Here is a 24,620-nt window from a genome sequence, read left to right on the forward strand (position 1 = left end):
AATACTTACTCAAGGATGTCTTTACAATGAATACTTACTCAGGGATGAGGCCTTTGTAACGAATATTGGCTTATGGGTGAAGCCTTTATAATGAATATTGGCTTAGGTTCTTCACCAAGGCCAACGAGGTTTACTTCCTTGACCTTAGCGCGAGGCCATCATAAGAGGCACAAGGTTCTTCGCCCAGGCTCCTTAAGCCCATTGTTGTAGGACTTTGAGTTGACTCGGATCTTCCTCTTGAGGCTTGGCTAGCTCTTTTGAGTTTATCTTCCTTCTCTGCTTGTGCCTTGATTTTGTTGAGCTTACATTTAGTGGCTCTGTTGAGCTTACATTTAGTGGCTCAACAGAGCTTGGCTTGCTTAGAGCTTGTGGGCTCCTTATAATTATTATTGGCCACACGTCTTACCTAGAAGAGTGATCTTGTGTAGGTTGATGTGAATCAATGACCTCAGCGTAGAACTCAATGAATGTCTAAGAACATACTTCTTAGACTTCATATATGTGAATCAACGGCCTTAACATAGAACCCAATCCATGGATATAACATACTTCTTAGACTCTTGCATGGTTTCCTCTTTCTTGGTTGAGAGACTATGCAAAAGTTCAGTAGAGGATTCATCATTAGATGAATAACTTTAAATAAGTTAACTACAAGATTTTAACAAATTACTTTAAATAAGTTAACTACAAGTTAGTACATCAACTTTAGAAGAAGAATTAAATGAAAAACTTAAATGGAAAAATATTTATGAACACAAGACAGAAGCATTGGGTCCAATCTGCCCCCCCATATGTAAGACCTGCGGTCTCACATATGAGTATTTCAATGATTTATTAAGGTATAAAGTAATTTGATACTTCTCATGAGAGGAGAAAAGAGAAGATAGAAAGAAAAGAGAGCTTCATCCAAGGAACCTGCAATTCTTACAAACCATGTTTAATCTCTCTCTCTCTCTAATTAAACCATATAAGGAAAACAATAAGAGAACTAATATTCCTTGTAGACGTTTGCCTGTCTCAACCTATCTTGGCTCCCTGTATACAAGTACAGGCCTGCAACTTGCAGCTGCTATAGCTCTCTAGTTTTTCGTCAGAATATAGTTAAGTTGGTACTTAAAATTAGAGGAATAGGCATGGTCTACCACTCTACGAGCCGTTTCGCTAAATTCAACCGTATGCAAAAACCGACCTACTTTTTGGGATCTCTATATAATTTTAATTGAATAAATATAATTAAATTGTCAAGAAAGTTCACTCACATAACAAGGATGGTTTGAAGTAGATTTCAGATCTAGAGCTATCGCATGGTCGGGCTTGTCATGTCTATTGGATTTGGCAAGCCCTCTCAATAATAGTAGCTTCCTGTGGGAATGTTTTCATGATAAGGCGCTATTGGCGGGTGTGCTTGGATTGAATATCCTTCTGCTCATGGGTACACTATTTGGTCACCTCCTATGGTGTCTAGTAAAGTAATGTGAGGATTCTCTGTGATGTGTCTCCTCTTGGTCTCAGTGCTACTCGGCATAGCCTATATGGTGGGGACGCATCTCCAAGAGAAATAGGCCTACTAGACATCATTATAATCCATGACCTTGGAGACGTATCTCCACTTAAATAGGTAGTGTATCTCCCTCGTATCTCATAGTACATTGGGCATCTCCATATGTAATGCTCCTTTGTCTCTACCTCCCCCATGGTACACCTTTTGCAAATCCTTTGCTCCTCCTCTATGCCTTCGTATCTCCCCATTTCTATCCTCGAGTTGTGGAATTATACCCAAATTTGATCAACGGCTATCCTCACAACAAGTGACATAGTGCTTTTTGTAGAAGCATGATTTAGGGGGTAGCTTCTACGGACCCAACCATGTGGTGTGGGTGTCTAATCTAATCACGTCTCCGCGGATGAGGTGATTGATCTCTCCGTGGGAGAGGGGTAGAAGAGGGGCATCAAGATCGTAATCCAAAGGTGTCATCAATGTTCAAGGATGGGCAACACAAATAGCATAGCACAAAGGGAAGAATATAATTAAACTTTACAACTTCATAAACCTTTTCTCACTAGGCTACCCCCAAGCGTAAGTGACCCTGAGTGCCCATGACTAGTTTTTGGCTTTTACAAGTGTTGGGGTTTATAAGACAAGTTCCTTATGTGTTATCACTTATGGGAGTTTCTTTGAGATAAACTTAGAAAGCACTTTTAAAGAGTTGAAAGAGCAAAATGATGCAGCATAAGCAACAAAGAAGGCGTGATCTAAGGTGAGTTAGAGAGGTGGCGACTTCACGCTACTATGTTGATAAGAGGTGCAGACTTGGTGTTGTTGAAGGGTGGTTCACTAAGAAAGCATAGTAGCAAAATGATGCAACATGATCAACAAAGAAGGTGTGATCTAAGAGGTGGCGACTTTAGGCTACTACGTTGAGAGGTGCAAACTTGGTGTTATAAAAGGGTGGTTCATTGGGCTATTGCCACCCACACATGACAGGTGTGGTGTGTTGTATCCTTGCTACATTAAAGATGTGCATGCTGGCATGTATTTTAGATACCATTAATTGAGATTTCCTACCTTGTTGAAGAGGGCCACCTATATTAAGGTAAGAAAGATCCATCCTTGAGAAAGAAGAAGACAGAACACAGAGATGCCATTACCTACACAAGGAAAAGGCCAGTGAGTATTGCTAATATGAATTACACTGTTGTAGTTTCCCTTCTCCTACAATGCTCCTTAAAGGCTCTTGCTAAAGGACAAGGGTCACCCATCAATCTCATAGTGGATACACATTCATCACCTTCAAAAAGAGAAGATATGTCAGAGCAATTGGTTGTTGTTCACACGCACAAAGACAGAGAGGAAGCACACACATTAGGAAAAGCTGGATTCACAAAAGATCATTTAAGGGATTCACAAAAGATCTACATCACTAGATCATCTAAGGCTAACAAAGTACCACATGAAGACATAAGAAGTCAAAGATTTTAGGATCGCCATGTGCTAAACCCTAATGATTTAAGGTTATCTTGGAGATTTCACATATGGAGTAGGTCTCAAGTAAGTTTGGACACCTTAAGAGGCTATACACACACAGACCAACACTATAGTGGTTACAAGTAGCAATTGGCGATTGTGAGAAAGACTTGGTGGTGCATTCCAACATCGCATAGGTATATAATAACCGTAACAAAACCTTTGAAATCGTTAATCATTAATGTTCGTAAGGAAAACTTTCTGTCTTTTAAGGTATATACGCTGTTCAGGGGTTTAGCGCAGGGTTGAGTACAGTGAAGCGAGGGTTTGGTTTTCCCCTCGCGTATACCGTATACGCGCCTGCGCGCGTGTATTTCTGGGAGTAAGGTGTTGATATCACGATGGAGCAGTCCAAGCCCGATCCGCCTCAGCAGCCGGGGCCTCAGCAGCCGGACTTCAAAATGCCCTCATTTGAGGAGATCAAAGCGCAGGAAATGATGGACAATTGCGCAGTTCGCAGTGTCCTCAGCTTAGTTGGAGGTAAGCCCTCTCTTCTCCATGTGAAGCTTCTCTAGCCACATGAATGTATAACCTGCACATTACTCTTATGGCGTTTTTGAATAAAATAAAACAGTTTAGGTCTTAAGAACCTGAGAAAAATGAATTTCATAGTTCTCGTTAAGCACGAGTTACCATAGTTTCAAGGCTGCAATTAGCTTCATTATTAGATTAAGAAAAGGAAACCGAAAAAAACAATTCGACATCATTTTATGATTGTAAAATAGTTGTGAAGGTATGTAGGTACATAATTTCTATACAGCTGTACTTGTCAATCACATGCACACACTTCTAATCTTCGGTGCATATGACATAACTTTACGACAGGCCAGATCGGTAACCTCTAGCCAACCTTGCATTTGTGAGCTCCAATTTTTAGGACAGACTAGACCCAACTGGTTTGGTCAGGCAAGAGCAGTTACGTCTGATTTTCATGGTCAATCAGGAAATGGATCACCACCAAGATCTAAAGGATACAAGCCAGTGAAGATGATACAGACATCCTCCAGAGGGGGTCCATGCAGGTCCCAGGAGTTTTGAACTCAGGACCTTCGCCGCTTGCTTTATGATATCAAGAATTCATGCAGCTTGGGATGGCTGCACTTCTAGTGGTAGATAAGGTGATGATATTCCTCAGCAAGGCATCCATCTCCTTTCCTGCAGATAGGCTCCACTGAGGGCAAGCTGCTCACATGCCTGGGCAGGCATTGGACAGCAGGAATGACAGCCAAAAGAGTTTGGTGAGAACAGCTGGGCACTGTGGGCAAGGTGAGCAGCCCAACTTGATAAGATAGTAGGCTGACCAGCAGAGGGGTTTTTGGGTAGCCACCCACCAATTGAGTGTGAACATAATGCATAGTCACAGTTTTCTGTGCACATTAGGACAGAAAGTTTAAAATTATCAACATTGTCCCGTTGCTGGTCTATTCAGCAATTTACGGCAGGTTTATTTATTTGCGGTGTCTAAAGTCTTTTAGTGCTAGTCCTTTGATGCTCAACCATGTATGCAAATAGCCTTACACGACCTTTTCTTGCCACATTGCATCCATTGCCTTCACTTGTGTGCTTTGAAAATTGAAATTCTCCACCAAGCTTAGCTGGTGTAGCCACTGAAGAAAGTCAATCCTTCCAAGTTGTGTTTTTCTCCTTGCTATCCAAGTCAAAAATAACCATAACCTTTGGCTTCCTATGTAGTCACCTCATGTATTAGCGGACATGCAAATTTCACATTGTGAAGTTTTCGTCCAAGTTGCAGCTAGATGATATTGTGTTAATTCTTTCTATCTTTAGTGGTGCATATGCCCTATCAACTACCGTTTTGTTGTAATAATTCTTTCTATTTGTTATGATCCTTAGTGCTAGGCTTCATTATGACTGAGTCTACCGTGCATCTCCGGAGCTCTGACAGAAACTCAGTACACAGACCTTTGTATGAATGTATGCTCTTATGTGTGTGTGCGTGGGGTGTGTGTGTGGGAGCATATATTGATACCAAGTTCTACACCCACTATTGGGCACTGATGACATTAGTGGGGATGTCGTAGTATCTAGTCCATACTATGCATGATGGAGTTGATGGTTTATTGTCTTGTGGATGACTACCATGAGGTTATAAATTGCACTGTCTTATAAGGTGAATTTGGGCATGCGGAACTGGAGCTCATACTCTCTTATACACACCAAGATTCGGAATCGCCTTAGTACTTCTCAATTAGAGAAGTTGGTGTACTGCAGAGCTAACATGAGGCTCGTGCGAAGCTACCATGCTTTGGGGTCACCGAAGCAGGTATAAATTGGACTCACGAAGAACTTAGAAGTAGAATTTTTTTTCTAGTTCAATGAATATCCAATATGCAATTTGTGGCATGTTTAAACAGGTTGATCCAACACTACTCAAATTGGTAGATGAACCCAGCCCGGAGCTTGTGGATTGGCAGATTAGAGATGAGCAAGATGAGATTTTGAGAGCTTTACATAGAGAGCTTGAGAGTGTGGATCGTTGTGTGACCCGCTCACGTGCATGATCTCTCAGCATTCCTCTACGCCAGGCAGCTCCAGATCCAGGCTCTGCGAGACGAGAGAGCATTCGCAGGGGAAAGCTTCCAGTTCGTTGCACCCAGTAGAGGCGTGCAAATGAGGCTGTCCAACTCATTCACACTCAGATTCCCGAGGCACATGACGAGGATGCACTGGAGCTTGTTGTTGCTGGCCAGAGTTCGATGAAGAGGGCAATGGTATCAATGATGGAGGCATGCTCTCTTCAGAAGACTCATCATCTTCATCTGATGATGAGATTTGAGACTCTTGCGTCTAGAGTCTAGACAATTGTAGTGTTTCATTGTTTTGCTTTTTGCACTTGTGGACCAGGACATGTGCTGTAGACATGATATTTGTACTCTCTTTTATCATCTATGACTTTCATGGTTCTTGCTTATATCACTATGACTGTTGACATGAGGTATTGTGTAATGGTCTTGGTAACTGATTTAAACTTTAAGTAATGAGGTTCAGTCTTTATTTTAAGTATTTTGGTTGCTATGTCTACAAAATATTCAGGTTTCTAGGACTGTTTACAAATGGTACGTACTGTTTACGTACCTTAAAATTTGTTCCGTACAGAAGTACGTTCCGTACGTACTGATAGCGTGCCGTACACTACGTACCTTTCCACCTTGGATCTTTCTCTGGATAGGAAAAGGTCCGAAGCTCCTGAACGATAACCTAGGGCATCGCTTGCCCACCTATTTCAGTCTTTGCTTCATAATCCGAAGATAAACCCAATCTCCTTTTTGGACTTAGGCCGGCGACAGAGTCACAAGGGATTTCTTTGAGATGGCCGGGCCCCCCAGGAGGAGAGACGGTATTTCTAGGTTGCGTGGCAAGGATGGAGCTATTGTTTCAGATCCCCCCCTAGGTGAGAGCCATCGCCACAGACTTTTTTCGATCTCTCCTCATCACAGGTGCCCTAGTATCTCCATAGGTGGTGGATGCACGCGAGAGGGTCTGGCGACACACGAGGGAGGTGGTTCTCCCTTCTCTTCGGTCATTCTTATTGACACCATTCACTGCTGAGGATTTGGCGGAGGCATTGACGGCACTTCCCAAAGGCAAATGCCCGGGGGTGGACGGGCTTCCAGTCTCTTTCTTTCTTCTCCATTGAGACCTCATGGAAGGCGGCCTTCAAGCTGCTTTCAATGAGATTATGATCACAGGGGCCATGCTAGAGAGGCTCTCAGAGGGCTTGGTTCACTTGATTCCCAAGGAGGGTGGTGACAGATTGGAGATCTGGCAGTGGAGACCCATCACTCTTCTAGGAATAGCCTATAAGATCTTGGCCAACGCCATCAGCAGGAGACTTCAGTTCTTTCTTCCAGACTTGATCCACAGACACTCAGATTGGCTTTGTTCAGGATTGGAGCATTCTAGACAACATCTTTACCTTTTGGGAGGCGACAGCTTCAGTCAAGATGCGGTAGCAAGACCTGTAACTCGCCCGGGAAGCGTGGGAGTGGGCGTGCATCGCTTTACCACGAGCACAATTAAACATTTCGGGATTTAATCACAGCCATTAAACAATCCACACAGCTGAACATAAAAGTTGCACATATAACACTGCATAGAGGCCAGAATGGGCCGACCCTCCCCCTTTGAGTGTTTTATTACCCAAGGAGAAAATATCATGTACAAGCTTTGAGGGCCTTACTCTCCCCATGGGAGATGCCGGATTATCCATATACAACCATGTTGGGGATTAGGGTTTCAGAGAAACAAAGACACACACCAAGATGGTACACAGCAGCAAGCTCTCAAGAGAGTGTGAAGTGATTGCTACTCAAAGTAGATGGATACAAGAGGTGTGGAGCAAGGGAGTTGACTCATATCATAATACAATCAAATAAGTGTGGTGCCCTTTCACACCTAATATCCAAGGGGAAAAACCCAAAGGGAGAAAAGTGCCCTTGGTTAGCCCATGTTCACATGTGGCACTACTCATAGCATATGTGGCTCTATGGTCTCGTTCTCCCGTAAAAGCAATTGTACAATGTCTGGAGGAGTGTTCAAGGTGACTGTTTGCATAGGGATTAGGGTTTCAGAGAAACAAAGACACACACACACCAAGATGGTACACAATAGCAAGCTCTCAAGAGAGTGTGAGAGGTAGTGATTGCTACTCAAAGTAGATGGATACAAGATGTGTGGAGCAAGGGAGTTGACTCCACAATATCATAATACAATCAAATAAGTGTGGTGTCCTCTCACACCTAATATCCAAGGGGAAAAACCCAAAGGGAGAAAAGTGCCCTTGGTTAGCCCATGCTCACATGTGGCACTACTCATAGCATATGTGGCATAACTCATAGCATATATGCCAATAAACCCCCCTGTAGTGGCAATGTGAACCTGTACAAGGTCGATAGTAGATCACTTCCTGTAGGAGAGTAAGCCTAAAGCTTTGCAGAAAGCTTCAAACTTCTCTCGAGGCAACGTCTTCGTGAACAGATCTGCAACATTGTCCTGTGTAGAGCAGTAAGATAATGTGATCTCCCTTGCATGAATTCTCTCTCTCACATAGTGATAATGAATCTCTATGTGCTTAGTGCGTGCATGAAACATTGGGTTTCGTGCCACGGCTATAGCACTCTGACTGTCAGGGAGTATGGTGGTGGGTGTCTGCTGACACTCACGAAGATCAGTCATAAATCTCCTTAGCCATACACAATCTACTGTGGCTGTAAAGGTTGCCCTGTACTCAGCCTCACAAGTAGGTGTGGCAACATGTCACATGCACTCTGCACTGCAGTGCATGGTGACAAGTTGGCTCATCATCATCAGTGCAACATCTGTACATTATTAGAACCCAGTAGGATGATATTTGTCGTACGCCGTGACCCCATTGTATATCCTTAGTAAAGGATAAGTCAGGCACGAGCTACGTAGGTCATTCTCAGCCATCGTCAGTCAGTCAGTCAGTCTAAGTCCCTTAACCCACTTAAAGAGACGCATTCGTGCATATACAGTTGGTAGAAACCTTAGGGTTTGCATCAAAAAGCATCTTGCATATTGCACAACATTTATGCATAGCATCTAGACCATTGCAGGAACCGAGATATCATCGGGCGATTGTAGTTTCAGCCATCTCTCTTTAGCGTTTGTCTCCTACAGCCCTAGGTGTCTCAAATGCATGAGCATTCAGCCATCTGCAAGTAAAACGCAGCAGTTCAGCATTCAGCCTTCAGTCCATCTTGCGTTTTCTGCATCCATACAGTTTTCAGCATTCATCCATTCATCGTTTTGCTCCAACCACTTGGTGAAGGTAAAACGTAGCATTCTCATTTATTTACAGCATTCATATACAGTCTAAAACAGTCCCAAACAGCCCCTCTCTCAGCCCTAGCTTTGCATCCCTCCCTCATACCATTGGGAAGAGTGCATAGGCTTGAGATTGGACATCTTTGGTGCTTCTATAGCAGTGCACAGTTCAGCCCAACACTTGGTCTTCAGAGTTCTTGCGTTTGGCTTATCGTCAGTTACACCGTCAGTCTCTTTAAAGATAATAAAGCAAATACTCTCTCGGTAACGGGATAGGGGCCCCTTCAGTGGGTAATTCGGGATCCCATACGGTGTACAGTTCTCATCTCTCTCTCTCTCTCTCTCATATCTCTCTAAAGCTTGAAGTATTAAAGTGGATTGCTAAACTCGCGAAACTCAGGATACAGAAGACGGTGTGAGCATGTGTGCCAGGATCCTCCAATACGAAGACTTCCGTTGCATGTTACACAACAATGGGTTGCTTTTTGCTAAGCCATGATATGCATTAATGTCCCAAAAAGAAACAATTCCCACTGGTGGACTGTCGTGTATCATAGTCACCAGCCCAGTTTGAATCACTGTAAGCATGTAACTGCAAGCTGCCCCCCTTGGGATATACCAACGCAAGATCCAGGGAGCCCTGAAGATAGCGGAATATCCGCTTCACTGCTTGCCAATGCTTTGTACCTGGGTTGTGCATAAATTTGCTACACTGGGAAACCCCAAACTGAATATTTGGGCGTGTGTTGCATAAATATATGAGATAGCCCACTGCTTGGCTGTAAACACTCATATCAAAAGGCTCTCCAACACCATACATGCTCAATTTCAGCCGTGGCTCCATCCCAAATCTGTCATCTCAAATGACGAATGCAATTCATCTTTGAATGCTGAAATTTTATCCATGTCATTCCTAGTTAGCAACATGTCATCCACATAAAGAATGAGCATAATCAAAGTACCATGATCCTCTTTCACATAGAGGGTGCTCTGTGTTGGACTATTGCAAAATCCCTGTGTGGTCAAATAATTATGGATCTTCTCATACCAAGCTTGAGGAGCTTGTATGAGACCATAAAGCGCTTTTCGAAGCTTGCATACTTTGTTTTCTTGACCATGCAACACAAAACCTATGGGCTGATTTACATACACTTCTTCCTGCAAATCCCCATCGAGAAAAGCTGATTTTATGTCCAATTGATGCACTTTCCATCCATGGTGGGCAGCCAATGCAACAACACATCTAACTGTGGCCATACGAGAAGTGGGTGCAAAAGTCTCATCATAGTCAATGCCTTTTTGCTGGGCATATCCTTTGGCTACTAGCCTGGCCTTGTACCTGTCAATGGTACCATTAGACTTTCTTTTTAATTTGTAAACCCACTTTGTGCCAATGGGCTTCTTGCCAGCAGGCAAGTCTACCAAATTCCAAGTGCTATTTTTATTGATAGAATCCATCTCATTTTGCATGGCTTGTATCCAATGCTCATCTTCATGAGCCTCTTCAAATGAATCTGGCTCATCTACATCACAAAGTGTACTCATGCAAGCAACATCTGCGTGTTCTCTTGCATTACGTGAACCAGCCCGTGTCTTGCTACCAAGTGGAGCTGTAAGTTTGCTCTCTTGTAAAGTACGGAGCAGCCAACGAGGCACAACTCTAGCCTTCTCCGTTGCTGTCCGCTCTTGCCCCACTGCTGCCGCCACATTTTGAGGTGTAATGAGTTCATTCATGGGCTGATTTGGAGCACCCAAATGCTGTCCATTGGGCAAAGTTGATGGCTGATCTGTAACACCATCAATTCCCAACGGGAGAAGTCCTTCAAACATGTTATGTGGGCCCGAAGGTGGCTGTCCAAAAAATTCAGCCAATGGCTGGTCTGAGTTTTCAGCAAATACAACATCTCTATTGTCCAAAATCCTTCATGTGGAAGGATTAAAGAGATGGTAGCCTTTACTGCCACTGCTATAACCCACAAATATGCATTTAGTAGCTTTGTCATCAAGCTTACCTCTCAACTGCTGCTGAGGTACATGTGCATATGCTATACATCGGAAAATTCTAAAGTGATCAACTTTAGATTTCCTTTCATGCCAGGCCTCATATGGCGTGATGGTTTTCAATGCTTTGGTAGGGCATCTGTTCAACACATGTGTAGCACACATTATTACCTCCATCCATAATTTGTGAGGCAATCCTTTGCCTATAACCATGCATCTAGCCATTTCCATCAAAGACCTATTCTTTCTCTCCGCAACACCATTTTGCTGAGCAGAATATGGCATCGTGCATTGATGCTTTATGCCTTTCTCTGCCATAAATGCTTTGAAAGCAATGGATATGTATTCCCCCCCCTCGATCTGTACAGAGGGTCTGCACTTTGCAACCTGTTTGATTTTCAGCTTGTGTCACAAAATGCTGAAAACATGCAAATACATCAGATTTGGCCTTCAAAGGATACACCCATGCAAATCTGGAGTAGTCATCGATAAAGGTTACAAAGTATAGATGCTTTCCAAAAGATGGTGTTCTCATAGGACCACACACATCACTGTGCACAAGCTGTAATTTCCGGACAGCCCTTGTTGATCCATCTTTTGGAAATGCATTTCTGTGCATTTTACCCAATATGCACCCTTCACATACATGTTTTGGTGGCAGCTCTACATGAGGCATATCCTTTACCATATTATGCCTTTGCAATAGCATCAAACTGCCATAATTCACATGCCTAAACCTGGCATGCCACAATTCTGCCTCGTGCATGGCAGGTGTAAGAGTGGTAACCACATGAGCATCATGCTCTCTCCTGTTAAACCTGTCAAGCTGATATAGCCCATGGTACAATGTGCCGGAAGTGACCAATGCATAGCCACCTTCACGGTCTTTCACTATGCATCTGTTGTCCTCAACGTTGACTACATATCCTCTTTTAGCAAAAGAGGAGAAGGACAACAAGTTCTTCTTAATCCCCGGCACATACAATACATCTGAAAGACATAAGTTTGCACCATCTGTTGTTGTGAGGATCACCTCACCAACACCCTGAACTGGATAAGAAGAATTATTTGCACGTGTTACCTGCTTGCCTTCTGGGGCAACCATAAGCTTCTTAAACAAATCCCTCTGTGAGGTGATGTGTTTAGAAGCACCACTGTCAAAATGCCATGTGTCGAGTGTTTCATTGAGACTGAGAGACATATACTCCAAAGATGCATCATAACTGCAAGTGATGAAAGTCCACTCATCCTGCACAAGATTCACTGATGCATCATCTTTCCTTGCAAGTGATGAAGAAGAATCTACAGCCATGCCACTTTCCTTTTTCTTCTCCTTTGCAAGCCTCTTTTTGCACTCTTTCAAGTAATGACCTAGCTTCTTGCAGTAGTGACATTTGCCCTTCTTTTTGGGCTTGCCTGCATCGTTTTTAGCCTTTTGTGAAGGCTGTCCTGAATCAGCCTTTGGCTGAAAATTGTGTTTGGCTTTTCCCTTGCCCTTGTCTTGGGCAGCAAAAGCCCCATCACCATGCATGCTGGAAGATTTGTTCTTTCGATTCTGCTCCTCCTGTAGCAACAAACCAACCAACTCTTCAAACAAGATTGGTTCAGGGTTACAAACAAGATTGGTTCAGGGTTACCCTGCATAGATAGAGTGAGCGATGTGTGGAAATTCAAGTAGGTTTCTGGCAAAGATGATAGTGTTCTGGAAACCAACTCCTTCTCGGAAATGACCTCATCAATGTTGAGCAGCTGCACCCAAAGAGCCTGGATCTTCGTAACATGATCAGCCATACTATCACCTTCATTCATGTCCAAGTTCTCAAGTTCTTTCTTGAGAAATGTAACCCTGGCCTCATTCTTTGCCTGATACATGGTTTCAAGTACATCCCAAGCTCGCTGTGAGGTCCTGCAAGATCGAATATGCGGTATGATTGATCGCTTTATTGACAAAGCAATCAAAGCCATCGCTTGGGCATCTCGAGTATCCCATCTTTTTTGCTCCTGTGAGGGAGGAGTGGGCGCTATTGCTTGTTGAGCACCACGGTCAGGCGTGTTAGGTGCTATGTCAACAGGACGTACATCTTCACTTGACATAACCCCATAATCCTTTGGCCACAAGTAGATGTCGGACCATGAAACTCCATAGGGAGTAATTACTACAATCCAATTTGTCCTCTTGGGACAAAACTCTGAATATGTTGGTCGTATTTCCAGCCATTTGCTCAAATCTCTTCACCAAGAGATATGCAAACACGTGCAACCAAATATGCGGTAAAAAGCACCCGCAGGGAAAATCCAAAATGCACCGGAGTGCAATGCCAAACAACCACAATGTCCTGCGCAAATGTTTTGTCTCAAATTTTAGGCTGCAATGCTAAAAATCCCCTAATTTTTGAGCACCAATGGGCTAATTTATGTGTCAATTGCACATAATTGATAAAAGCCCCAAAAATATGTGTACCAACGAGGTTCAATTTTACGATTAAGCAATGATTTCACGAAAGCCCCAATTTTATGTGTGTCCTGTAAATGCAATTGTGCAATTTCTAAAAAATCCCCAAACTCTGACAAATCCCCCAATTTTTCCTGAATCTTGCACCCTAATGCTGCCTGTACTTGAATGTTGCAATGAAGCAATGAATTCACAGAAGCCCTTTGATTTGAATCAAAGAACAATTACCTGAGTTTGAAGGGTTGCTGTAGCTTCTAAGGCGTTTTTCTCTTCTTCTCTCTCTTTGACCACTGCTCCTGCCACTACTTCTTGATTGCTCTGGCTAGTAGTTCTTGGGCGGTAGGGCTCTCTGGATGCTCTCCTCTTCCAAGCGCTTCTCTATGGGCGTGCAAGCTGCCTCCGGCAAGCCAGTAAAGGCTGACAAGCAGCTATCGTTTGCTTCCAAACAAAGCCTGATCTTGGATTTGATCCACTGGGTCTGATGGACCCTGAAGGTATAGGAGGCAGCGAGCATGCGACGGGGTGCAAAGATAGCGAATGGCGACCGGGAGAGAGAGACGCAGCTGGACAACGAACAGCGTGCAGACTAGGCGATTGGATCACAGGCGGGAAGAGGTGACTGGCAATGTCGATGGACGGGATTGCACGACGCTTGCCGGGGAGCGCCTCCTCTCATGCGAGCCCTGCCAACACGCCACCTGTTGGCAGGGCGGTGGTGGAGCCCTCTCCACTATCGCTGCCCGTTTCGGCGGCGAGAAAGGGCGGTGCAGGCCAATTGAGCGGAGCGGTGGTCGACGGATGGACAGCGATGGAAGTGCAATGCTGGACTGACTGTGCAGGCGACGGAGCCAGACGGACTGCGTCAATCGGAAAAACGCAGGGCGACGGAAAAACGCAGGAACCAAGGCGCCAGAAATTGCATGGGCAGAGGGGGGCAGCCTAGCTCTGATACCACTGTTGGGGATTAGGGTTTTAGAGAAACAAAGACACACACACACCAAGATGGTACACAACAGCAAGCTCTCAAGAGAGTGTGAGAGGTAGTGATTGCTACTCAAAGTAGATGGATACAAGATATGTGGAGCAAGGGAGTTGACTCCACAATATCATAATACAATCAAATAAGTGTGGTGTCCTCTCACACCTAATATCCAAGGGGAAAAACCCAAAGGGAGAAAAGTGCCCTTGGTTAGCCCATGTTCACATGTGGCACTTCTCATAGCATATATGCCAATAAACCATAAATGTGTCCTTCATCCAATATGGGTCCTTCCATAGGCGCACGAACATGTATAACAGCCCACATGGCTCTTCCATACGCGCATAAACTTGTATGACAGCCCATATGGCTCTTCCACGAGCACATAAACTTGTAAACCAGCCCATGTGGCTCATTCAGGAGCTTATAAACCTGTAAATCAGCACATGCGGCTCATCCATGAGCTCATAAACCAGTATAACAACCTGTATGTTGCATACATGAGCGCCAAAACCTGTAAACCAGCCCATGTGGTTCATTCATGAGCTCATAAACCTGTAAACCAACACATGTGGCTCATCCATGAGTGCATAAACCAATATAACAACCTGTTTGTCGCATCCCCGAGTGCCAAAACCTGTAAACCAGCCCATGTGGTTCATCCATGAGGGCATAAACTAGTACAAAAGCTTGTATATCGCATAAAACCAGAAATTTCAGCAAGCTTTAGGATTGTTTTGTTGAAAAAACAGCCATCCGGGGTGTGCAAGATGGTGTAGAGTAGTGGAAATCATCTTCCCCCAGCTAGATATGGCTATGGTGGGCTTAGAAATGAAGAGAAATGGAGAAAAATCAGAGTTTTCAGCCTCCAAAAATGTGCTTGAAGCTCAATCTCGCCCAAGAGATAACTCTCTCATATTCAAATAAGTAAGAAAATGCTACAATGCCATTTGTAGAGCTGAATTGACTAGTGTGAGGACACTTGTCTGACTTTTAGCCTCTTATTTGCCACATGTCCCAAATCCAAAAGCCAAAAATTTCACAATCTTCAGCTCTAAAAATATCCCAGATGATAGCGAATTTCACAATGGCGCTTTGGCAATACTCGATCTATGTCGAATTCTGGAGGTGACGAGGTGAACGGAAATGAAAGAATAGCTGTAAAACAGAAAAAACAGCAAATAGATCTTGCAAAGAAGCACATGTGCAAAAGAACTGAAGTAGAAAACTTGTTATCTGCTGAAGTAGAGCACGAGGGCTGCCCGTAGGTACATACAACCAACAGCAATGGCTGAATAATGAAGTGCTAATGAATCGAACCCAAGCCACCTATTTATAGGTTCAACAAGAGCTAGTCGGCCAGTATAAAAACAGTGGGCTGGCCAACTATGCAAAAAATACTAAAATAATGTCTAAAAAATAGACAAAAATAGCAAAAAAATATCTAAAATAAGATGAATGCATGGCCTCATAAATCTGGCTTGATACAGCATGAAATATGCACATATATGCCCAATCTGGAGATGATAATGCCAACACCTCCTCTTCAGCGCTAGATGGACGGGACCGACTCCAGCACGTTGAAGAAATACCTCCAAAGAGCCTGAAGGAACAACCTCCTCATAAAAGGCACAAAGCTCGCGAAGATATGGTACATCTGAATACCGAGAAGGTCTTTGGAAGAAGCCACGAGAAGATCGAGAAGATATCGAAGACGAACAATAGGATCAATCTGAAGAGAGAAGCCCTCAAGAGATGGAACCATAGATGGTACCTCCTCTGCACATGCAACAAGTATCGGGACCGAAGTAGACTCCTCCTCTGAAGAAGAAGGAAATGAAACAACCACTGGAACAAATTGATCATCAGTGATAGTAGAAGTTGCCAGGTTCAAAGTAGGGACAGGCTCCAAGATAGTGGAAGATGCCTCCTCTGAAACATAGGACGGAGAAGCAACTACCAAAGTAGGAAGCTCGAGGTTATGTGAGGATATCTCGGCAAAATCATCCACCTGCCCAATAGAAGAACCACTATCCTTCTCTGAAAGAGACGAGAGAAAATCTGCAATAATAGCATCAGCATGAAACAACACAAGGGAAGGGAGATACTCATCCAAAGGGATTAGAGGAACTGATAAGGTCTCTATCAGAAACTCCTGTAAATAATCCTCTGTTGTGGATAGGGCATTGACTTCTGAATCAGAAGTCTCCTCTGTGACCACCAGGATGGACTCATCCTGCTCCTGTGAAGATGAAAGAACAGGGGGATCATAGACAGCAAGAAAAGCTATCTTAGCATGAGACTTCGTACCCTCCTCTGTCGTTGGCGAAGTATCTGAACCATTTGTCGTGGGTGAAGTGTCTGAGCCATCGGAGGAGGACCCTGTTTTGCTTTAGCTTTGGCTTTAGCTTTGCGGGAAGCAGCCTGTCTGGCAAAACATTTGGTGTCACAAATCCCTATATTCTAGGGACATGCGGATGCGTGTCAGGCCTAGAAACATGCGGATGCATGTATGTATTATACCTGGGCATGTATATGGATCATATGAGTGGATGCATATGAGTCCAAGGACATGGCAGGACATTTGTGGACTTTCGGGCGGTGCCCGTGTGGATTCCGGCCATGCACACATGGTGTGTTATGATGGCAAGCGGAATATTTTCAAGTACAAGAATGATGATAGGTGGTTCTCCAAGTTTACATGTGCACAATGCATAAATGATGCATGCCATAACTTTATTTTACTTTGTGTGACATTGTCTTGCTGCCTGGACAATGCTTGTTATTTTGGCTTGTGAAGTCCGAGGGACCGGGGACGCCCGGGCACCTTGTGGACGCGTGTTTGCACACCTGTTTGGGCCTAAAACTGTGGGCTTATGGGTTTTGCAGGTGGTAAGTGCGTCCACACTCAATTTACAGCTTATTTCATTTACTACTAAAGTTTATTGGTTTGCAGGTCCACACTCATTAATAAGTGGCCGGACAACTTATAATGCGTTCGCATTTGGTTGGACCAAAATTAATGAAGTCCAGACAGCTTATGGCCATTTCCCATTTGGTTGGACCTAAACTTATACAAACAGGACAAATGGAGCTCTATGGGCTGGACACCTACCTGGACACCTTATGGGGACACTTGTCAGCCTGTTTGTGAACCCACCAAGCCTCTTAGGTGGCACTAGAGAAAGGCGCCTCCTTCAAGAGGCCATTTGGGCTGTTTTATTCATAACTCAACACATTGGAGAGCTGGTTGAAGCTTTTGGAGTTGCTACAGGGCTGGTTGCATGCTTCCCGGACTCACACAAGCTTGGATAATGATCCCCACACTCTTCTAAAAGGCTGGTTGGTAAATTTCAGACCTGTATTTTCTGGTTATTGCGAGTTTTGGGCTGGTTACAGGTGTCCAAATTCAACTTGGACAATACAGGACAGCTCTAGGGACCTCCACAGGGCTGTAGGACCCTTTACAGGTGGATTTCTCGCGATGGAAAGCTGCTGTTTTGGACTGGTTATTGCATTAAACAGGCCGGACAGCAATGGAATATGTGAGCATGGATGTGTCTCAAGGATTCCTGGTGTAACAGGTGTTTAGGGCAAGCATTGGGAACACTTGCTCGCGGAGAACACAGGTTTCTGGATCAGTTTCTCGCGTGGAAACTGTTAGACATCATCCCCTACTTGCTGGCTTCCTATTTGGTGTCCTATTTTAGCCTCTAGGGCTGACCATGTTAGTCAGAGGGGCTGGTCACCCCTCACTCATATTTTACCCATATTTATTCCCCATTTTATGGTCTTGGGATTTTTCCCAGTCGTGGAGGTCTTTTATCCCTAGTCGGCTGCCTTCATGTAGAGGTATATATAGCCGGCATGCCTCCCTCATATTTTCACTGCTTGCACTGCTTGCATTGCTTGCCTAGCTTGTCTAGCTGCAGTCCCTCACTTACGAGGTTCTCCCCTCTTGCTCGGGACATGTATTCCTTTTGATGATGATATTGGGAGCAGGTTCTCACCTGTGTTTCCTCTCCATCTTTCTCTCTCTCTCCCTCCTGTGTTTCCACTTTCCCTTCTTCCGCTGCACATTCTATCATGGTATCAGAGCGCCGGTGATTTTCAGCGTTGGATGCTCCCTCCTATACCTCTTCATATCTGCGTTTTTTCTGCCCCTGGACAGACCTGCGTTTTTGCGTTTTCAGCAAGGACAACAGCACATAGGTTGCTGCGTTTTTCTTCAGGTGGCTGTCTACAGCAGTTTTCAGCAATTCTCAGCATTCATACCCCCCCTGTAGTGCTGGTCGCTTGTTTTGTACAGGCCAACAGCAGCATATTTGCTGCGTTTTTTTCTTCTACAGGTTTCTGATGCTGATTTGCTGATCTGAGGCTTGGGTGTACCTATTTCTCCAGAGTGTTTCCATATTCAGCCCCTTATACCTCTGCGTTTTCAGATTTGCAGCCATGGTTGCTGCGTTTTTTCTGAACCGATCTTGCTGGTAGCTCTACCTTCAACTGGGCTTCATCTGTTGGACCCGAAGGTACCTTCTCTTCAGCGTTTTTCCTCATAGGAGGTGTGGACACTGGTTGGCCTGAATTTTCAGGTTTGTAGCCCTTGTTTGGCTGCGTTTTCTTCTCCAGTGGACACAGATCACTTGCAGAGGGGGTTTCTTGATTGGATTGTGGCTTTGGAGTCAGTTTGGTACTTGAGGAGGATTCTGAATTTCTGATTTCAGTCAGTGTTTTGCTGATTTTGGAGCATCTATACCTGTGTTTTGTTCCTGGCCTACACGGTTTCCCGGTTTCTACATGTTCCTTGCCTTCTGTTGGTGGTGGAGTGCTATTTTTGCTGGATAGCAGTGTTTTGGCTGCGTTATGCTTCCCACAGGAGTTTTCTACACTCAGAGGGGGCCTTTCTCCAGCTACTTCACTTGAGGATCAGTTTCGGGAGCTGTGCTGTATCTGTGGAGACATTCTTCTTTGACAGGAGTTTATAGTTATTTGGAGGAGAGCAGTGATCTTCTCAGAGATCCTGAGCAGAGTTTATTTTGTCCGAGCTTGTGTTCTTTGCAGCATTTGCAGAACAAGGAGGGTGTTTCCCCTTTTTTGCGGTATGATCCTTTCACATGGATCTTTTATCTGTTGCTGATTCTTGGGATCTGGTTCTACTTCTGGAACAGTCTTCTGCTATCCGTGATGCTTTAGAAGACTTTGTTACCACTGCAGTTTATATTCCTGCTTCCCTTCCTCATTGTGAGGAGTCTATCTCTGCATCTCTTTGTGATGCTTCTGAGGATGCCCCTCCCCCTGCCAGTTCTAATGGCTTGTTGTTTTGGAGGATGGTTTTTTGGACCCGGTGGGATGCTTTGGATCTGTGGTTGCTAACCGTGCCTGGGGCACAGTGGTACTTTCAGAGTTTTTTGGATTTGGATCAGAATCAGGTTGGGCTTGTACCAGTCCGACGATATCATTTTTCAGAGGGGGATGTGGAGTCCTTTCATCTTGCGATGCCCACCTCAGTGGCGTGTACTTATGTACAGCATTGGGCAACTCATGTTATGGAGTTTGAGCAGATGGACCCCATATTTTCTACAGAGTCTTTACATCTTGCGATGCCGACCTTTTCAGAGGATGCTTTTATACAGCATTTGGCTACTCTTGGTACAGAGTTGGAGCAGATTGACTCTATTTCTTTTGAGGGTTCCAGTGAGGAGCAGTTTGCTTCTCCCAGGATTGATTATATACAGGATCTGATCTTGGTTGGTTTTGAGGTTTTTCATACCTTCTCCATGCTGGATACACGACATTCGACTTCGGGGAGTGTTCTTACACTTGGGTTTGGAACCATTATTTGGAGCAGCACGTCGCAGCCTATATGGTTGTTTTCTTCCAGAGGAACGGTGTACCTGGCAGCTTGTTCTGTTGCTTTTGTAGCTGAGTTGCTGAGGAGATTGCTTGTGGAGCTTTCTTGGTACCTGTTTCTGCAGTCTTTCATCTTTGATCGAGGACGGCGTCTCTGGCTTCTTGGAGTTTGCTCAGCATCCGGTGCTGAGAGGGGGTGTTAGACATCATCCCCTACTTGCTGGCTTCCTATTTGGTGTCCTATTTTAGCCTCTAGGGCTGACCATGTTAGTCAGAGGGGCTGGTCACCCCTCACTCATATTTTACCCATATTTATTCCCCATTTTATGGTCTTGGGATTTTTCCCAGTCGTGGAGGTCTTTTATCCCTAGTCGGCTGCCTTCATGTAGAGGTATATATAGCCGGCATGCCTCCCTCATATTTTCACTGCTTGCACTGCTTGCATTGCTTGCCTAGCTTGTCTAGCTGCAGTCCCTCACTTACGAGGTTCTCCCCTCTTGCTCGGGACATGTATTCCTTTTGATGATGATATTGAGAGCAGGTTCTCACCTGTGTTTCCTCTCCATCTTTCTCTCTCTCTCCCTCCTGTGTTTCCACTTTCCCTTCTTCCGGTGCACATTCTATCAGAAACAGGGCCTAAAGATCCATTTACATCTTGTGCAGGGCGGAGTACCTGTGAGGATTGTGAAACTCTTGTGCAGGGCGGATGTACCTGTGAAGAGGCTTGTGCAGGGCGGATGTACCTGTGTGTAGGGCGGATGTACCTACAGATTCTCTTGTTTGAAATGTATTCATTCATGTTGTATTTGGAAGAATCAGGTGCAGGCTGGTGGTGAATCCCCAGGCACCCGTAATCTTGTACTTTGCAGACTCTTTTGGTAATATAACCTAAAGGGGGGGGGTCAGCCTATCATCGGCCCCTTTATGTGGTGTACTGTCATTTTCAGCTTTGTGGTTGTAATGCTCAAGTGTTAAGTGCTCACAATCTTGTTCACATTTATACGATTCCAATACACGCGTCCGCCTCCCGTTACATTGGTATCAGAGCTCAGTTTTTCCCCTCATTGGAAAACGGTCTGAGGCTTGGAATCATAAGTGGTGACCTGATTTGAGTGTCATGGACAGCCACATTTCTGACAGTGTGGAGAACACACAGGACCGTGAATTTCATGGTACAAGGGATGCAAGAGATGCTGCAGGCAATGATGTCTATGGAGATGCAGGTACTCATGACACTATGCATTCTGATTTGGAATCTTTGAGGCGTCAAGTGCGACGCTATAGGGCTGAAACCGAAGAGCTTAGGTCATTGAAAAATGACCCGGATGTACAAAGGGTGTTGGCTGCGAAGGCAAAGGCTTGGGTCCATGAAGTCACTTTTGAAGCAATTGCAAAGGAAATGGATGTTGAGAAACCCCGAGAGCTTGCACTTGCATACCTAATGGTTAAGGGTGATGTATACACTGAAGCAGATGGTAGTTTGGCTTTCAAGAAGCCACCCCTCATGGCTGCCCGTGGTGATGCACATGATGCACAACAAGCAGAAAGAGCACAGCAAGTGCCAAATGCTGAAAGGACAAGAGTCTCTGGTGCTAGGCTTGATGCAGGTCAAGAGAAGAGTAAGGATGAGGGATCCTCTACTCATTCCCGCTTTGCTCCAAGAAGACATGTCCGTTCTCGTGTTGAGCTTTCCACTCATTTGGAGAGTGTGACTCAAGAGAGAACGAAGAGGGATCGCGAATCTTCATCGCGGCATCATCATCATGCAGATGAACAGGATGTACATAGGGATGTATATAGAAGGAAGAAGCCTCGAGAGTTCAAGTCCGGTGACAAGGATGTAAAGTTTGAAAACTTTCAGGGACGGATGGACTCTACCAAAGCACTTGCTTTCATTAGACAGTTTGAGATAGCTTTTTGCAATGAAGACTTTTCGGAAAAGTCTATGCTCAGGCATGTGGGAATGCATCTCAAGGATACGGCAAGTGATTGGTGGCTTGCAAAAATACTTGATGGAAGTGCTGCCCCAACTTGGTCTTCTTTCAAAATTCAGTTTTATGATCAATTCTTACCACCAAACTTTGCAAAGGATGTACGCAAGGAGTGGGACTGGCTGTCCCAAGATGAGGGAGAGTCCGTTGCTTCATACATAGCAAAGTTTTGGAAAGTCCTTCTCAAGGTTACTCCCTTCATGAAGATTGGAGAGGACGAGAAGAAGAGAAAGTTTGAATCGGGGCTCCATCACATCATCCAACAAAGCTTGGGAGTGTACCCAAATAAGACCATACAAGAGCTTATACACTCAGCCATGATTGCGGAGAACTTGCACATAAAAGCACCCACAAATAAGCCATTTGCAGGTCAAAACAAGAGCAAATTCAGGGCTGGTTATGACCAGAAAAAGGGTGGACAGCCACCTAAGAATGCTCCCAAAGATGGCCGAGATGCAAAGGATGACTCCGAAAAGAAGCCGGGGGGTAAACGCCACAATTTTGGGCTCTCAAAACAGCAATTGGAAGAGTACAAGAAGGCTGGAAAATGCTTTAAGTGTGGCAGTAAAGATCATATATATCCTAAATGCCCACAGAATCCCAAGAATGCTGAGCCTAATGTGCAAAAACCTCTTGTGAATGTTGTACCCGATGTGCAGGGTAATACAGAGCATGAGCCCAAGAGTAGAGTCATATGCAAGGCTTGGGGCAAATTGAAGGATCAGCCCGCTTTGTTTCTTTTTGATGATGCTTCCACAGATAACTTTATATCCGTACAGATGGCTGCCGCCATAGGTCTTAATGTGGAAGACATGGGAATGCAAATGAATGCAGATGCCGCCTTTGAGGGCAAACAGGTTGATGTAACTCCGGTCATTGGTAAGCTCCGTGTACATATACAGGACTACCTCGACTATGAGAGCTTTCTAGTGGCTCCTCTTACAGGTTGTGATGTTTTGTTGGGGATGCCCTGGCATCACCGTTTAGAGCCTGTTAAGGCTTACAAAGAGAAGAAAATCAGCTTTGTACATAGAGGCCGTGAGCACTCTATAGATGCTGGTACTACTGGAAGTACCATACCTCTTGTAAGCCATGTACAAATTAATAAGGCAATAAAGAAATCAGCTTGTTCTTACTTGGTTTTTGTACGTGATACCATTGAACATTCTAGTGTTGATGTTAGTGCATTAGATCAAGACAAGCTTAACTTTTTGAATGAGTTCAAAGATTGTTTTGCAAATGCTTTGCCAGCAAGGTTGCCACCAGAGAGGCCGGAAGATCATTGTATAGATCTAATTCCCGGTAGCTCTCCACCTAATAGGCCACCATACAGGGTGAGTGCTAGTCAACAAGAAGAGATTATGGCACAGGTGAATGAACTTTTGGAAAAGGGTTTGATTCGACCTAGTTCCTCGCCATATTGCTCGCCGGTACTTCTTGTTCAAAAGAAGGATGGTACTTACAGGATGTGTGTTGATTACCGTGCCCTCAATAAGATAACCATCAAGAATCGGTTTCCCATTCCGCGCATTGATGACATCTTGGACAAGCTTGAAGGTTCGGCATGTTTCAGCCGAATAGACCTCAAGAGTGGGTATCATCAAGTGAGAGTGGCACCTCAAGATGTACACAAGACTGCATTCAGGACAGCCTTTGGTCTTTATGAGTTTTTGGTGGTGCCTTTTGGTCTTACAAATGCACCCGCTACCTTCAACAGGATGATGGACAGGGTGTTCAGAAAGCATAGAAAGTTCACAGGTATATTCTTTGATGACATTATTGTATTCTCAAAGAATGAAGCCCAACATCATGAGCACCTGGCTATTGTGTTTAAAGAGCTTAAGGAAAATCAGCTCTACATAAATGCAAAAAAGAGTGAATTCTTCCTCCCAGAAATTCACTATCTTGGTCACATTGTATCAAAGGATGGTGTGCGCATGGATCCCGCAAAGATACAAGCCATGCAAGAATGGCCAGAGCTGAAATCAGTCCATGAAGTGAGGAGCTTCCTTGGTTTATGTGCTTACTACAGGAGGTTCGTCAAGCATTTTGCTTTCATTGCCGCTCCGTTACATGATTTAACGAAGAAGAAAGCAATCTTTAAATGGACACAAGAAGAGAGAGATGCCTTTCAAAAGTTGAAGAGTGCAATCATCTCGGGACCGATACTCATTATTCCGGATTTGCACAAACCTTTTGTCGTGGAATGTGATGCAAGTGGGGACTGCATAGGGGCTGTTTTGAACCAAGAAGGACATGCCATTGCCTATGAGAGCAGACGCTTGCAACATGCAGAGCTTCACTTACAGGTTTATGAGAAGGAGTTGTTGGCTGTAATTCATGCCCTTACTATTTGGAAACACTATCTTTTAGGGGCTGATTTTATGGTCAAAACTGATCATCAAAGTTTGAGATACTTTTTGACTCAAAGTAAGCTCTCAGAGAAGCATATGAGATGGGCAAATTTCCTCTCAATGTTTCATTTTCAGATTTTACACACTCCAGGGAAAAAGA

The 24,620-nt window shown here is 44.4% G+C and overlaps 1 protein-coding gene and 1 long non-coding RNA gene across 2 annotated transcripts in view; both read left to right on the top strand.

The window, feature by feature from the left end:
- Positions 1-3,227: 3,227 nt before the first annotated feature.
- The window catches only part of LOC147621528 (mitochondrial import inner membrane translocase subunit TIM22-4-like), a 52,989-nt gene continuing 31,596 nt past the window's right edge, over positions 3,228-24,620 (top strand). The window contains exon 1 of the mRNA XM_086824291.1: positions 3,228-3,505. Within this exon, the coding sequence (XP_086680417.1) occupies positions 3,367-3,505 (139 nt within the window). The 5' untranslated portion in view covers positions 3,228-3,366. The remainder of the gene's footprint in view (positions 3,506-24,620) is intronic.
- Positions 5,177-5,627, top strand: LOC147621529 (uncharacterized). The gene is made up of 2 exons (XR_015269892.1): positions 5,177-5,309; positions 5,401-5,627. It is a non-coding gene; the product is annotated as an uncharacterized LOC147621529 (long non-coding RNA).

Source organism: Cibotium barometz, chromosome 30 (genome assembly GCF_041138505.1).
Source record: "Cibotium barometz isolate CiBa-2024 chromosome 30, ASM4113850v1, whole genome shotgun sequence".
Taxonomy (NCBI): domain Eukaryota; kingdom Viridiplantae; phylum Streptophyta; class Polypodiopsida; order Cyatheales; family Cibotiaceae; genus Cibotium; species Cibotium barometz.